Below are 17,636 nucleotides of genomic sequence, written 5' to 3' on the forward strand. Positions count from 1 at the left end.
CAAAGCCCATGTGGGAGTCAGGGAAATGCAGGGACATGTGACCAGGACTGCCAACCCCAGCCATTCAAAATTCATAAGTAAGGCCCCCCAAAACGAGATCAGCTTAAAAATAATGAGATTTAAAAATAATGATAACTGTTGGGTTCTTTGTCTCCTGCTCCGCTAAGTCCCACTTGGGTCATGTTTTCCAGCTTTGCTCTGCAACCAAAAAGCCTGGAATCTTTCTTTGGTTTTTAAAATGAAAGCGGAGATTCTACTAAAATCACATGACTCCAAGAGCTGGAGGTTTGAGAAAAACACCAAATATTGTGAGACTGACAATAAAACCATGAGAGTTGGCCACTCTGCAGGGCTACACTGGCCATGTCCCCTCCCAGACCCCAGGCACCTCTGACATGCCCTGGAAAGGCCTTCGCTGCTGCAGAGATCCCCATGCAGATCCCACCCAGATTATTCTGGCACAGGTAGGGTGGCCAGGAGCCTGGTTTTCAACCGGAAAGTCTGATCAAGACCTGACAGCAGGCCCTCTTAGAGGTCCAGAGAGGCCCAGGCTGCTTCCAGATTTTGAGGTCCCTAGCCATAACAAAAATAAAAAATGATGACACATGAAAACAAAATAAGGCACCAAAAAAAGAGTGAGACATAATTTGAATATTTTTTTAGTTAACAAATGCTTTTCTAGCCTTTTTCTGTGCAAATGCACTAATTATTGAGGAAAAATCTAGCTTTCGTGCAATGTCACAGTTGATATTAAGCATGGCGAGACCGTTCAAACGCTCTTGTCCCATAGTGGAACAGTGATAGTTCTTTACCTGCTTCAACACATTGAAGGTGCGTTCACCTGAAGCCAATGATGCAGGCAAACTGACAAAAATACGCAATGCAATTGTAATATTAGGAAACACCCCAGAGCGTCCAAGTTCGAATTCTCACATATAAATAATTCCTTAGTCAACTACATGTAAAACTATAAAGACACTAAAATGCAACAATTCTCTACTTTTCAACACGCATTTGACCCAGCACCAGCCACTAGTAGTGGTTTGTTTATATAATCAGCTGGTCTGAGAGGACACGTTCATCACGGTCTAATCTTTTGTCATCAGAACCAATATATTTTTATGAATATTTATGAACATATTAAACTCTTTAATATGACAAAATCTAGATCAGTTAACAAAAAAAGTATGTCTTTTACCAAATCACATCTCTTATTTGCTTAAATTTGCAGCTGTAAGCTGAGAGCATGTGTCACATTTTGGTCGGACAGGGATGCTCATAAAAACAAGTTGCGAAACTTATCAAATGTCAAAAAATTAACAAGTGTCTAAATTTGAGGCCCCCTTTGAGCTTGAGGCCCAAGCCAAATGGCCCTCCTGGCCCACCCCTCTGATTGGCCCTGCCTGACAGTGTCTGGTCAGATCTATTGACCGGAAACACAAGTCCAGTTACTGAGGTCGGGGGAGGCGGAAAGGCCCCAAGTCAGCATCCACACCAGCCCCTGCTTAGCAAGGGCTGCCTCCTACCTGCTTTGGGCAGCTGCAGCTCCCAGCCCCGGCTCTGCAGATGGGTCCCTCCTGACCCAGGTGGGGGGATGGAAGGGGAAAAGCAGTGAGTGACAGAGGGGAGGTGAGAAGAGGCATAGATGGGGGCGGGTCCTCAGGGGAAGAGGTAGGGCAGGGCTTTGGGGGGAAAAGGCGGGGAAGGGGAAGTTCTGGCACTCCTGCTGGAGTGTCTGTTTTTTAAATATTACCAAGTTGGCAACCCTAGGGTGACCTAGGGCAGCCATGAATTGGGCCCATTTTTCTTGCGCTGATGATAGACAACCACCTTCTCACCCTCTCTGCCAGCCATGGCCCAAAGCCACAAGATTGCCCTAAAGCCCACATGCCATTATGGCACATGCATACTGAGGGTAGGGTTCATGTAGAGGGTGATGGCTTATAATATACCCAGCACTGGGCACCTGGGTGCACTGTGCTGTACATGGGTTAGGTCAATTACAAAACTACCATGGTGAGGCTTAGAGAATCACATTTTCAAGGATGATCACAATGCATAAATCATTTGCAAGATGGCTACTTGTGTGTGTGTGTGAATGCTCCTCCGATTTCCATGCAAAAATGTCTGGGCACCTGCAGGGTTGGTGGAATGGATGCTTTGTTGTTGCTGTTGTTGTCTTTACTCTGGACCCTGCAATAATAGATTTTCTTTTAAGGGGAATTTGCTGACATTTTCATAGTCTGGGCCAAGGTTTGCAAATGTGGGGGCCTCAAATTAGTCTCCTAAATCCTTATTTAATCACTTAAAGGCAATATTTAGAGATCAGCTGCTTTCAACATGATTTTGTTTTCTCTTGCATTTGGAAATCTCAAAGACCTCATGTGACTCTGGAGATGACTTGACACATTTATAGACCAGGAAGGAAGTTGAGCAACAAGATGTTACATTGCAGTGCTTGGTCTCTCTAGTGCAGCTGCCTCAGATTCAGCAGCTGGAGCGCCACAACAGTCGAAAGGGATCAAAAATGTCCCCCCAGACGCCCCCGAAATGTTGCTGTTTCAACATTAAGACTGGAACAGTCACTCTTGGCATCTACCACGTGGTAAGTTACGAAATACAAGGACAGATAGGAAAGCTATAAACTGGGAAATCAAACAGTTCCCGAAGTGTTGACTTTTCTGTGTTCCTGAGAGGTGGGGGGAGGCCTATGATTTAAGAGCAATGGACAAGAGAGGGGAAAAAAGAAACATACTGTGCTGATAGTTTTCTGAACTAGGTTCTTCTGCCAGAGCCGATGGAAATTCACCGCAGTTCCTGTTTTTCCTCTGCTGCTCGAGTATCAGCCTTTGCACATGCAGTCGGCGCTGTGAATCCTACAAGCTTTCAGTGTAGACAGGCGGATCCATTGGTTGCAAATTGTACAGTGGGATGACAATACAAAGGGTTGTGTAAAAGTTAAGGTTAGGAATCTATAGTGAGGTGTGGGCATGCGTGTGTGTATGGATCAGAGCTATAAACAGTATCTAGGTAAAATTGTGAATGTCTTTAATTTCTCTAACAGGTTTTAGACATTGTACCCAGTTCTCAGTTGGTTTCTCTTTGAATCTTAAGTCTCTGTTAAGTTGCCGTGGCTGTCCTGGGAGGATTAGCTCTGTGTGTGTGTGCGGGGGCGGGGGGGGGGAATAGGGTGTGGCTGGGGGGCGTCTCTGCTGTTGTAAGTGCTGCTTGGTGGCATAGTTAGAGTAGCTTTCTGGTGGATGTAACTCATGCTGAGGTTATGACACATTGCATAGTCAGCCCAGGATTGGGGGAGTACAAAAATGGCTTCAAATCACCTCCCCAGTTGCCCTGCACACCTTTTGAGCACAACCAAGGAGCGGGGCCTCGAGAGGTCGCCCGGTTGGCAGCGGGACACTGTGGGTTTTAGGCCACTTGTTGCACTGGGAAGGGGTGGGGTGGTTGCGCTGCAGTGGGTGTCCTGGTTCCTCTGCCGGAGATAGGGTGTCGCCATCCATTGGCAGGGTGCAGCATGCCGGAACAGCACTCCTCCATTGTGCTGATGGGTGCGCCACCCGCGAGCACTGCATCGGTTGGCTGGCTTGCCAGACTCCCCAGTGCTCTGCAGCTGCGTCACCCCTCCCAGCACAAAGCCACAGCTTAAAAGCAACACACAGGTCCACAGTTTTCAGGTCCACAGTGTATCTATGGAGTCATCCCAGTATAGGGCTAGATGTTCAGCTGGTGTAAATTGGTGTCGCTCCATTGATTTCAGGGGAACTATGTTGAATTGCACCCACTGAGATTTGGCCCACGTTTAATGGGAAGTCACTGTGGAAGCTTGAATTGCCCCAGTCACTAAGATTCTGTTTATAGACGGATTATAAAGGGTTAATACGTGAAGAACAGATTTTATAAGCATGCTACAAACAGGAGTGGTGTGTGTTATTGATGGTTATAAGCTCATCAATAGAAGGTGACGTTGATGGTTATAAGCAACCTATTGAGCTGTCGGATTCTGTAGCAGCATTGCCAAAGCCAAGTGCTCACAGACAATGCATCAGGCCCCAAAATACCCTGAGACTGGTTTAAAAATCCTGAGATTTTAAAACATCAGTTTCTTTGCATTCGGGTTGTTGGGCCTTTAGGGTACAGGCCCATCATGCTTTTTGGCTTTTCTCCGCTATTATGTGGGTGCTTAAAAAAAAAGAAAAGAAAAAGATGAGATTGATATAATCCATGAATCCAGGAGATATCAAAATTTTTGTGAACATTTTCCCCTTTTCCAACAGGTCAGTGAACATAGAGTCTTATCCTAATGCAACTGAAGCCAGTGGGAAGATTCCATTGGGATTTCAGTCAAGCTCAAAGTCATTTCAGGGGACATTTTAGGATTACAATTAAGTCCATATTTATTTGCTTATTTGTAAAGCTGTGATCAGTGGTCCTGATGGTGGGCAGAAAACAGTAATTGTGGCACAGTGCTGTGGTCACCTGGAAAAATGTAATACTGGGGGAGGCAGCGTGGCCTAGTGGATGGAGTACTGGCCTGGCACTCAGGACACCTGGTTTGTAGTCCCGGCTCTGCCACTGGCCTGCTGGGTGACTTTGAGCAAGTAACTTTGCCATCCTGTTTCTCAGTTTCCCCATCTGTAAAACAGGGATAATGATACTGACCTCCTTTGTAAAGCTCTTTGACTCTTCATCAGTTGATCTCAGAGATTGTTATTCAATGATGAAAAAAGCTATTTTCAGAGAATAGCTCCATAGTTGATGCTCTGAGTGTTCAACAAAGCTTGAGGTGAAGCAATTGAGCGTCTCACCAGATACCAATACAAGGACCAAGGGCGCTGACAATGCTGCAGCCTGCCCAGGCCTCTGGGTGGAGGTGGGGTTCAGAATAGGATTTTTCCTGCCTACATGCAGGGGAGTCAGGGGGAATAAATCGCCCTCCCCTCCCATGCATAGACCACCTGCATCATCAGACGCTCCATGATGGGGCGGGCTGCTGCTCTCTCTTCCATGCAGGTGTATGGGGAGTGGGCAGGGCAGGGTGTGGAGTGGGCAGGGGGCACTTCCCACCTCCCTTGCGCTAGCTGTTGTGGAGGAGGAAGTCAGCTGTGCCGGGGAACAGCTGGTACAGTTTACTTCCTCCTTGGTGCCAGGAAGCAGGGACTGAATTGTGATTCTGAGACTGTCCCACTGGGGCGTAGGGGCCTGCGGTTCTGAAGCCACAGGTCTTGCCGTATGTATGCCAGTTAACCAGTTGCCAGGGTGCCCCTGTGCATTGCGGAGGCAGGGTAATGGGCAAGACTCTGGACCTAGGCTGCTTGGGCTTGCAAGCCTCTCCTCTAATTTTATTTTCTGCAGATTTTCAAGGGTGACTTTAACAAAAAAACATGTTGTCACAGCTAGTGGGAAGCCTGGCTTTTATGTGAGGAACAGAACAGCCCCCTGCAAAGCTGGGTTGACACAAGAAACTGCCCAATTCAGAGTATGGAAAACATGGTTATTTTTCCAATAGCACCTCTCCCTGCATGCTTCTTTTTTCACAAACTCTGTGGCTTTTCCCTCTCTCTCTCTCTCTCTCTCTCTCTCCCCGCCCATCCACCCGCTCTATCTATCTATCTATCTATCTATTGTGACAAAGTTCCTGCTCTACCTTGGTGGGTCTTGCGCTTATTGGCGGATTTGCTTGCCTTGGAGCTTCACAGCAGCCCTCAGCTTGGCTGTTTTTCTGAATTCACAGTCCAGGTCGACTCCTCCTGTGTCTGACCAGGAGTTGGGAGGATTTGGGGGGAATCCGGGCCCGTCCTCTACTCCGGGCCCGTCCTCTACTCCGGGTTCGAGCCCAGGGCCCTGTGGAATGCAGCTGTCTAGAGTGCCTCCTGGAACAGCTGTGTGACAGCTACAACTCCCTGGGCTACTTCCCCATGGCCTCCTCCCAACGCCTTCTTTATCCTCACCATAGGACCTTCCTCCTGGTGTCCGATAATGCTTGTACACCTCAGTCCTCCAACAGTCCGCGTTCTCACTCTCAGCTCCTAGTGCCTCTTGCTCCCAGCTCTTCACACGCACACCACAAACTGAAGTGAGCTCCTTTTTAAAACCCAGGTGCCCTAATTAGCCTGCCTGAATTGATTCTAGCAGCTTCTTGATTGGCTGCAGGTGTTCTAATCAGCCTGTCTTAATTGTCTCCAGGAGGTTCCTGATTGTTCTGGAACCTTCCCTGTTACGTTACCCAGGGAAAAGGGACCTACTTAGCCTGGGGCTAATATATCTGCCTTCTATTACTCTCCTGTAGCCATTGGGGCAGCCTATATTCCACCTTGGTCCCGAGGCCCGCCGGGGATATCAGTTGGCGGCTCCTTCACGGAGCCGTGAGCACAGGCGTGTTCTTGGCGTGGTTCACCTCTATCCCAGACACCTGCCCCTTTTGCGGCGTGAGGGAAACCTTGGCACACATATATCTGGAGTGTGTCAGGCTGCAGCCCCTATTCCGGCTCCTCACAAATATTTTATTACATTTTTGGTTGCACTTTTCCCCTCGCCTTCTTATTTACGCACTCCCTATCTGTGGCCCCACAAAGTCACGAGATCTCCTGGTCAACCTCCTCCTGGCCCTAGCTAAAATGGCCATCTATACACACAGGAGTGTGTGTATACACATACAGAGTGAGAAGGTTGGCTGATGGAGTCTCCTGTGACTGTGGGGCCTATTTCCGATCCTCGGTCCGTTCACGTATCCGGGCAGAGTTCCTCTGGGCAGCATCCACTGACTCCCTTGACGCCTTTGAGGAGCAGTGGGCACTGTCCGGGGTTCTCTGCTTGGTGTCCCTGTCCGGTTCCCTTCATTTGACCCTTTGACCACACTCCTGTCCCTGTTATTTCATTAATTGTCCCCCAGATTTATTTGGTATCCAGGTCCTGTGGATCCCCCTCTTAGGCTGGGGGGGGGATCCTTTAGCAGTGGATGGGCTTCACCCACCCACTTCCCGGATCCCAATAGGATTACTCTCCTGTAGCCATCTGGCCTGACCCTGTCACACTATCTATCTATCTATCTATCTATCCATCCAGCTATCTATCTATCCTCATCCACCCCCGCTATCTAGCTAGCTATCTAGCTAGCTATCTTTTCCTTCTCCAGACCTGAGGAAGAGCTCTGTGAAGTTCGAAAACTTATTCCTTCCACCAACAAAGCTGGTCCAATAAAACATATTTCCATCCCCACCTTGTCTGTCTATCTATCTCTCTATGGTCATCCATTTATTTCTCTATCTGTGGTCACTTATAGGATGCCAATCAATCCACAACGTAAGAGTACACAGCGCAGTGATCCCATCCCATCCCTAGTTTGTCTGCACTGACAGCTCTGTCACGGTGTGTCTCTTTCACACTGAATGCTGTCTCATTGCAGAGAAGGCTCTCGCATCAGCACTTTTAAAGGTAAAATATGAAAGCAGATTTTTTTTTCTTTCCCTTGTTTTTCATCGTATGTCTGCAGCCAGGCACAGGGAAAAGGGAAAGAGGATTTATAGCTTGGCAAGTACAGTACTTGGATGATTTGCTGAATCAATATCAGTAAAAATTATTGCTGTGGATCCCCGTGATGAATCCCAGTGATGCTTGGTGATAGGAACGCCATCAAACACCAGCACTGAGGCTTTGTGGCAGTGTCTTGTACTCCTGTAAATTAGATTTGTCTCATTGCTGAGCTCTCCACAGACTGTGGAAATAAATCGTGGATGTTCTCCAATGAATGGGAAGATGTAGGGAATGTGAGACAGAGCCCAGGCCCGGGATTAACACATGCTGAACAGAGGCCATGGTGCTTAGCACAGAGATTCACAGTTTGTTTTAAAAAGAAGCACGGATGTGTTAATTCCCCCGGGAAGCACAGGCTCGAGTTATCTGACACCAGCAGCCGAGCCAGGCATACTATTGCTTTCTACACACTGCACAAGCACAGCAGCTGGGATTCATTGGCACCTAGACCCCTGCATGTTAGTCTGTGGAGGGAGGTTTTTCATTACCCACTTGAACAGGGTGTGTGTGTAGGGAGAGTGAGGGTGATGGGGAAGTTGGGCTGGTGAAAAGAAATATTGCCCAGGTTCTGTCTAGGAGGGAAGGATGGGCCCATGATTAAGGAGCTAGCCTGGGACTCTGGAGATGTGGGTGCAGTTCAGTGCTCTGGCACAGATTTCCTGTGGGCAAATCACTCTCTCTCTCTCTCTGCCCCAATTCCCCATCTGTACAGTGGGGATAACAGCACTGCTCTGCCTCCTGAGGGCGTTGTGAGGCACTCAGAGGCGACAGGGATGAGGTCCATGGTAGTATCAAGGGAGCCTTCACCCTTAAAATTACACCAAGGAACTGAATGTTAAAACCAAATCACTTCAGCAACCTCCCTCCCTCTAAAGCGCCCCAACCCTCCCATCAGCTGCTGATTCCCCTTTCCTCCCCAAACCGTCTTCCAATCCCCATGCCCAGCCAGAATACTTCCTGCTGGACCTGCATCCCCACCACCACAAACTGTCCCCTCCAGCACATCCTGAGGTGGGCATGACAGAAAAAACTACGTGCAGGCATGCACTCTATCTAGATTCGCTGGTAGCTTCCGCTGCTATAGTAGGGATGCAACTCAAGTGTGGGTCCTGGTCCCAGATAAAGGTCCCTCTGGCTGCTGGAACCCATTCACGGCTCCCATCTCCAGCTTCCATCCATTCAACCTTCCAGCTTCTAGTTGCCCTCCATGGTGAAAGCTCTTGCATTCCCTGAAAGCTAAAGCCAGTCCATATGAAATGGAAGTTCTCAAGCTGCCTTCGTGGCTTATTTTCTCCAAGAGTAATTAATGAAGGAAAAGCAAGGCCTAGAGCAGAAGGTTGGGCTTGCGGTTAACATGCTGGTCTCCACTGGAGGTGATCTTGATATAGTGCCCTGCTTCACTACTGACTCCTTAGCTAAGACCCTTAATTTCTCTGTGTCTCCAATCCCAATGGCCAAAATAGTGAGCTCTTTAAGGTCGGGACTGTTTCTTACAATGTGTTTGCACAGCATGTAACACATGGGGGCCTATCAGGGATACCATAATAATAGGACATTTCTTTATTCTTCGGGGGCTCTGTTGATTCCTCCCCAGCACAGGCTGCATGTGGCTCTTTCTTCTCTTCTTTAATTTTTGTAACAATTTTCCCAATATTTCCCCAGCTTTTCTGAGGTGCTGCTTCCCTGCCCCCAGACCCTCCCATGCACATGCTGTTACAATGCTGTGAGAGTAGGCCGTGTGACAGAGCCACACCTATACAGCGGTTTCAGCTGCTTCTCTTACAGATGCTTCCTTATTCCCTACGGCTTTTCCATGTGAAATCTCACCGCTTGCTTTGTCATCTGTGCTGCTTCTCGAAATTGCTGATGTAGAAACACTCACGGATGCTGGAAACATGAGCAAGAGTGGGAGCTCATAGAGGACACAGCTGAGTACAAGCCCGGGAGAAAGGTACTCTATCTTTCTAGATTCCCCAATAACACCCTTCATTGTGGTGTTTGGTGCACCAAAGCTGTGGGTTCTGGACCATGCGCTGCACAGTAATATGCTAGGCCTACCACCTGCCTCTTGTTTTCCCTTAGGGAAGTTCTTTAGCTCAAGGAGCAGTGGCATCGCTTTTTGGTGCCTACGTTTCCCAGATTCAGTCTCTGCCTATGGCTATGGTACTCGTAGGCATGGGTTGTGGCTCATTAGACATTAGAGCAAGCATGACCTTATCCATGTGCAGATCCAAATGCAGGACCCACCTCTTGGAGAAAACTTCCCCACCTCCCCCAGCAGTGGTGTCTCCATCAAAGCAACCCACAAGGGGGAAATAAGAAGGGAATAAAGCAGGTGGCTTCAACATCATTGGTATGCTACGTATCACAGTGCTTGGGCTATAGGAGAATCATGCCTCACTAAACTGAAAGATTAAGGGCTTGATTCTCGTTACATTAAAGTAGCAGTTCTCAGACTGTTGATCAGGACCCCAAAGTGGGTTGTGGCCCCATTTTAATGGCATCGCCAGGGCTGGCTTAGACTTGCTGGGGCCCAAGACCAGAGTCGAAGCCTGAGTCCCACCATCCGGGCTGAAGCTGAAGCCCAAACCCCACCACCTGTTGCCAAAGCCTGAGGGCTTCAACCCAGGGTAACAGGGCTCAGGTTACAGGCTCTCTGCTGGGACTAAGGCTTTGGCTTTGCCCTCCACATTCAGTGAAGCAGGAATCAGGCTTTGGTGCAGGCTTCGGTCCCTCCTCCCAGGGTCATGTAGTAATTTTTGTTGTCAGAAGGGGGCCGTGGTGCAATGACGTTTGAGAACTGCTGCATTAAGGCCACTTTAGACTTCCAGAGCAGGGTAAAGGGGGCTGAGTATAGATTCCGAAGCCAGAAGGGACCATTGTGATCATCCAGGATAGCCTCAGACTAGATGATCACAACGGATCCTTTCTGGCATTGGATTCCATGAAGCTCTATTCTGGCAGCATAAAGGGGCTTTAAAGTAATGAGAAACAAGCTCTTAATCTTCCACTTTAGCAAGACGGGTTTCTCCTCTGACATACACTTGGCTTTACACCAATATACCTTCGGCTACATCAGCAGTTACTCCTGATTCATGCTATAGGGAATGAGAGGACAACCTGGACCTCTTACTGCAGAATTCCCCCTTTTTATAGAAATTAGTGATGAGCCTGCATTGTGAAGTTCAGATCCAGACCCTGATTCAATTTTGAATCCAACTGGGAACTAGAGTTCATGTCCATTTGGATTTGATGACCCCACAGTTCAGCCTATTTGCAAAATTCAGTTCTGCAACCAAAAGTGAACTCCCCTAATGTTCAGTGGCTTCAGATCCACTGTTTCACTTGAGTTTCTGTTGCACAGAAATCTAAAAAAGTCATTTCCTCTTCTGTTCCCCACAATAGCACTTGAGGCATTGACCTCGCAGCAGCAACAAGGGAAGAGAAAGCTCTGAGCGGCTCTTCCATCCTCAAACACCTCCCAACAAAGTTGCAAAGTTCGTTCCCACACAGAAAAAGTAGCATGTAATGTTAGCACTTCATAGAATCATAGAATATCAGGGTTGGAAGGGACCTCAGGAGGTCATCTAGTCCAACCCCCTGCTCAAAGCAGGACCAATCCCCAATTTTTGCCCCAGATCCCTAAATGGTCCCCTCAAGGATTGAACTCACAACTTCAGGGATATTGCACAGTACAGACGGATGTATCTATGTGATAGACCAGGAGAAAGCAAATGGGTGTCATCTACACAGGATTCTTTCTTCCATGTATAAATATATATCCTGTTTTTCTTGCATTCACACCAGTTGAGACTTAGGGAATATGAGATCGATTCCTGTCTCTGTCACAGGCTTCTTGTGTGATCTTGGGGCAAGCCACTTAGTTTCTTTGAGCCTCCGTTCCCCATTTCCAAAGTGGAGACAATAATCCTCCTTTTTTCCCACTCTTTGCCCGGTGTATTTAGATTGTGAGCTCTTCAGGGCAGGAATCGTCTCTTACTATATACAGCGTAGCAAAACAGGGTCCTGAGCTTGTTTGGAGTCTCCAGGTGCTATCATATTACAGATAAGAGTAATTTTTCTTCTGCTCAGTTAGACACACAGCTCTAGGCTTGATCGCTTCTCTGTTTGCTACTTTCAGTGTTGTTTCCTGTATGCACCCATTGCAAACACAAGTACAAACCACAGCTATTCCTGTCCGTCATCTTCCGCATCATTTTTCAGGCTACTTTCTCAAAATACTCTGAGAAGCTGTTTGAGCCAGATAGAATGTATGCAGTTATTTACCTTGTGGGGGATATGATCATGCTTCCTGTGCCTGTCGTAGGGTCCATTATCTCATGATCAGCTCTGCAGAGAGATCTGGGAAGTCTGGCTGAGCTCAGGGCCTATCTCATACGCTTCTTCTTGACAACACTTCAGCACTCGCTGATGCCTTGTGAGCCTAGTAGTTTAAGCAGTATGTCCCTCCGTGCTGCCTCTGGCACCAGGAGTATCGCAGAACATTGGAGCTTCTGGGGAACACCACTGAGTCCTGCTATGGGTAGAGATGGTCAGGAATTTTTCAACAAAATGTTTTTTCTATCTCATTCATCCAAACTGAAACGTTTTGTGGGAAGGGTCCATTTGGACAAAACTTTCCCCCATGAGGGATGGAATTTTCTAGTCAAAACCAGAGAGTGCCCCCACAAATTGCTAATTGCCTGGAGGCCTATGGGACTCACACGGAGTAGGGGTGACCTGGATTCATTTTCCTGCACTGCCTGATTTGGAGCAGGGACTTGAATCCAGGGGTCCCACATCTCCGGTGAGTGCCTGAGCAAGAGTCAGTCTCTGTCTTGCTTTCTCAAGATCTCCTGTTGGAGCTGTTCCACAATATGCAGTGGGCCAGAGAGAGATTTGCTAGCTCAGTGGTTAAGGTGCTCCCTGGGTCTGTGAAAGAGCAGACTGCAAGTTTCTCCCTCCGAATGCTGGACTTGACTCTGGCCTCCCACGTTCCAAGTGACTGCCCCACCCACAAAGCCATTCTGGGGTGGATCTCTTGCTCTGTTTCCCTGCCATTTTTGGAAAGGTCTCCGTTTTGTCCCAGTGCAGAATGGGAAAGTCTTCGAAATCTCAAGCAGTTTTTTCAGATGAACAGAGTGGCTGCAGGGAGGTCCAATAACAAAGGAGCTGGGCGAGTAATAGCAAAATGGCTACAGAGAAACAGGAGGTAATTTATTAACTGGAATCCATAATATACAGTGTATGCTCATGGCATATAATGCAATGTACATGCATGGCTCAGAACATACAAGCGTGGCCCCCAATGTCCACATACGACATGCACCAGGGTTTGTACAGGTATGGGCTACAGGCTGAGTCCTATTTATGGAGCTCATGCCGCATATTCAAATTCTGCAGAATCTAAATTTCTATTTTAAGAAAGCCCAGCCCCCTCATCAAGTTACTTACCCTGATGAATGTGAAGGAAACCTTCCAAGGGTAAGCAATGTGGCACTTCCTTCCTGAGTCTGCAGGCAGCCTGAAGCAATGGCTCTGTGAGGTGTCAACTCAACTGCTCCCTCATTGGTCCTATTGGGGTGTTATCTCTGAAAGCTAATGATGGCTCTTTAAATGTCACCCGAATTATGTCCTGGCTGACCTTTTGGTAACGGGGTGAGGAAAGGGCACGGCAGTGAAATCTGCATGGGCCGGGTGTCGCTACAGAGAAGGAAATGCAGAGATAAGAAAGAAGGAGAAATACGACAGGACTGGGGGAGAGAAACAAAGGAAGGAAGAGAAACAAAAGGCAGGAAGAGCAGTGGGCTAAAAGGGGAGCCTATTTTTCCACCCAGTGGTGTTGAAAGTTTCAGTAAAGCACCAAACCGGTAAGAAATAATGGTGCTTTATTTATGCTTTATCAGCTGGAGCTCTGCTGTGGTCCTCATTTTATGATACTGCCAGCCCACAAGTAAAAATACTCTCTTCCTAGAGGGAGTCTGATATCCCAGACACCTGCTGTATGTAATGTCTGTACATTGTCAATCTGTAGTGGGATGCAGCTCTGGACTGACTACAGGACATTAACTCTCTGCTACACCAGGTGTAGTAAGGGGCTGGTAGCAAGGCTACATTTATTCCCATGTAGTTTAATCTGGAAATTCCTTCTGCAGTTTACGATGGCTATTATCAGGTTGAGCATCTCTTGGGATATGGAGGACCCCAGTTCACGTCCCTGCTCTGACTGATTTGAAGCAAAAAAGAAAAGGAGTACTTGTGGCCCCTTAGAGACTAACCAATTTATTTGAGCATAAGCTTTCATAAGCTACAGCTCACTTCATCGGATGCATACTGTGGAAAGTGTAGAAGATCTTTTTATACACACAAAGCATGAAAAAATACCTCCCCCCACCCCACTCTCCTGCTGGTCATAGCTTATCTAAAGTGATCACTCTCCTTACAATGTGTATGATAATCAGGTTGGGCCATTTCCAGCACAAATCCAGGTTTTCTCTCTCCCTCCCCCTCCCCCCCCCCCGCCCCCCCCCCCCACACAAACCCACTCTCCTGTTGGTAAGAGCTTTCAAATAGATTTGAAGCAAGGACTCAGACCTGCCTCTCCCACATCCCATTTGAGTGCCTCACCCACCAGGCTGTTCTAGGGGTTGTCTCACCTGTGTTTTTTCATGCCAGAATCCCAAAGGCCTCATTTTCGCTCCACATCGGAACAAAAACAAATTCCAAAGCCTCCATATTCTCGTTGTTCTCTGGCCAGCCCTACAGGCGGCAGCCATCACTCGGAGGGTACTGTCAAAGTTCTCAGCCCCCAGCAGCTCCTATAGTGATTAGGGTTACTACCTGGTCAGTATTTGACCGGCCTGGCTGGGTTTCTTCTTGTAGATTTGCCAGTTGCCGGAAAAATAATTTAATCTGCCGGGAGTTTTTTTACGTGGGTCTAAAGATTTGCATTATTATCACAGTGTTGTTATCTAATGTTAAAAGTTTCTGTGTCTGCTGTTCTCACTAATGCAGTTTAAGCAATAACAGATCAAAACTGTTGAAAATACAGCAGCTGTCTGCCCAGCAACACGCACGCGGTGCACCCTGTGTGCGACAAGGTTTGAGTCACAGGACAGGGTGGAGAAGTGCTATGTTGTCAATCTTATCTATATGTGTTATCTCTCTAGATACTGTAAGTGGCTGTTGAAGGGGTGGGGGTTGAGGAGTTGCCTTGGGTGGGGGGTGTTGGATGGGGTTTTTTTGCATTTCAAAGGTGGTAACCCTAAATTGAGCTGAGCTCTTTGGAAAATCCACCCCCTTCTCTTTAGGCCTACATGAGCACCAAGCTCTTTTGAACATCAACAATCTTTGATGTTTGAAATAAATTCCTCACCACAGAGCCTACAAGGGGGTTGAGGAAGAAGCAGAGTGTTATGGTGAAAGCACAGGACCGGGGCTGACTGAGTTTTTTCCCTCGCTCTCCCACAAATTCTGTCTGTGACCTTGGGGAGGTCCCATGGGTCTGTGCCTCGGTTTCCCCTCAGTCTCTCACAGAGCAGTTTCAGCAAAAACAACGAGGAGTCCTTGTGGCACCTTAGAGATTAACAAATTTATTTGGGCGTAAGCTTTCATGGGCTAGAACCCACTTCATCTGATGCATGGAGTGGAAAATACAGGAGTAGGTATAAATACATGAAAAGATGGGAGTTGCCTTACCAAGTGTGAGGTCAGTCTAACGAGACAATTCAATTAACAGCAGGGTACCAAGGGAGGAAAAATAACTTTTGTAGTGGTAATGAGAGCAGTTTCAATCCATTAATGTTTGTATAGCACTTGGAGACTCTGAGGCGGGTTGTGCAGTAGGAATTCCAAGCAGTAGTGATCTCTGGAAACTGGTTGATAAGAAATTGGCAGGCTGCCTGCATAACCATCTCCTCTGTTTTGCTCTTCTAGGTCATGAGCATACTGCTCTTGATTGAGTATTCGATGGAGGTGGCTACTGGGAAAGGCTACTGCAAAGTCCTGGACAAGGATTACTACATAATTGGTAGGTTCAGTAGATGGAAGAGAAGCCAGAGGAGAAGCTGAGAGGGCTGCGTTTGAGAGGGTGCATTCAATCCAAGGTTGTTTCTTCTCCAAATCTTCTTCAAACCAGTTGTCAGATGCTGCAGTTTAGAACTGAGGGGCGTGAGCTGAAAACTTCAGACCCGGATCCGACCTAAAACAGATACAGAAATTAGGGAGTAAATAGTAATAATCCTCTGGTTTTTTTGTATACTGGGAGAGAGCTTTCCAACCACAGATCTCAAAGCCCCTGGCTAATATTAATTGATTAAATCTCATAACAGCCCTGAAGTAGGTGAAATTTTTCTGAATTTTAAATTTTCAATGATGTTTTTCTGGAAAAATGCAATTTTTGATCAAAACAAGACCAATTTTTATCAGTTTTTTATTAGCTACAGAGCTGATTGAAATTTTTCAATGATCCAGATCTGTAATGTTAACATTTCAGGGGGGTGGGGGTGGGAGGCAGGAAATGAAATTGGAATAACTAGTAGAAAAGTCCCACAATTTTGTTTTTATTTTTTTCAACCAGCGCTACCTGGCATGTCTATAGGCATTGTTCTACACATAAATGTATATGCTGCTTAGCAACATTTTTGAACCGCTGTCAAATATAAAATGTTCCCACAAGTAGTGATGTATAAAAATGATGATTTGTTTCCAAAAATTTTTTGAAAAAAAAATTCATTTAGTGACAATACATTTCACATTTTACCAACCCTGAATTAAATGGCCAGTTTTAGCAGCAGGGAAGATGTCAAATTATCATGAAGTTTCCATACAAAAATAAATTGTTATCCAAGCTAGACATTGCGTTTCACAAACCTTGAGATTTCTGCTTAAAAACAGAATGATTTTGTGTGAAAACAGTACTATTTTTTAACAAAACAAAATTAAAAAGGCCAAATTTGGCATATATTCCCTCTACCCACTCCCCTCCCAAAGTTGCAGTATTTTGCAAATTTGCAATGAAATCCCGAACGCTTGCATTTGAAGGTGCATCACAAATATTTCACAGAGTTCTATTCATGAGATTGTTGGCATTTCTTTTTCTGGTCAGACTGGAAATACCACAAAGAGCAACTTTTATAGTTCCAGAAATTAGAAGTGAAAACAATGTGTTTAAACACTGCAAAATACTCAGCTTGAATTCAAATACAGAAATGGCAGAAGATTTGGGAAATTCATTCCCCCCCCCCCCAAAAAAAAAAAACTGGTTCTCTCACTCGTCCTCAACGCCTGCTGTTCTGTGTGTAAATTGCACCAGAGTGGAGTGTGTTAATAATACCCTAGAATGTTGTGAAACTCTTTACCATTTCCTGTGAGTCAATTTACACCCCTTCAGCTTTTGCTTTCCCATGAGAATTAACTAAAAGTGCACACATTTGTATTTAAACTTTTAATTTCATTATAGTTCTCAAAAGCTTTGCAGCAACAACTTGCACATTTCTAATGTGTGATATGTACTACAGAAATGTAAAACAAACAATAGTGGAAGAGAAGAGCTGAGGGACAATTTTAACCCACATGGGAGATTTTCAAAGGCGTTAGGTGTCCAGATCTCATTGACTTTCAGTGGGAGTTGCATCTTTATTTGGTCTTTGTGCCTCTTGGAAAGGCCAGACCTCTAACACGCCTTAATTCCATTTGTGGTGGGTTAAGTTCCTTTGTTTTTGTTTTAATTCATATATAAAAATGTATGACTGCAGTAATAATGACTAGGAGTTGTCATCACAATCTTGATGGACTCATTCAGGGGAAGCAGCAGAGCTCTTCAGGAAAACAGTGTGCGTGCAGCTTTTGTCATATGGACCAAAACCACCTGCACTGGAGGCAGAACACGCTTGAAGGACCGTTAGGTTTATTTCTCTTGCCAATCCTGTCCTGCCCGTGAACCCAGCTGTTCAGAAGCAGCATTCTGCAGTGTATCAACAGCCCAACAACCTAAATATCCATCTCCAGCAATCAGCAAATGTGACTATTAAAACCACAGTTTACGAGCCCTGCCTGCATTCCCCCGGCCAGTTTATTGGGCCGTAAAA

The 17,636-nt window shown here is 46.5% G+C and overlaps 1 protein-coding gene across 1 annotated transcript in view; it reads left to right on the forward strand.

Moving 5' to 3' along the window:
• The first annotated feature begins 2,444 nt into the window (after window positions 1-2,444).
• The window catches only part of LAPTM5 (lysosomal protein transmembrane 5), a 39,601-nt gene continuing 24,409 nt past the window's right edge, over window positions 2,445-17,636 (forward strand). Inside the window, exons 1-2 of the mRNA XM_074934284.1 lie at window positions 2,445-2,605; window positions 15,484-15,577. Coding sequence (XP_074790385.1) covers window positions 2,528-2,605; window positions 15,484-15,577 — 172 coding nt within the window. The 5' untranslated portion in view covers window positions 2,445-2,527. The remainder of the gene's footprint in view (window positions 2,606-15,483; window positions 15,578-17,636) is intronic.

Source organism: Natator depressus, chromosome 19, assembly GCF_965152275.1.
Source record: "Natator depressus isolate rNatDep1 chromosome 19, rNatDep2.hap1, whole genome shotgun sequence".
Lineage (NCBI taxonomy): Eukaryota > Metazoa > Chordata > Testudines > Cheloniidae > Natator > Natator depressus.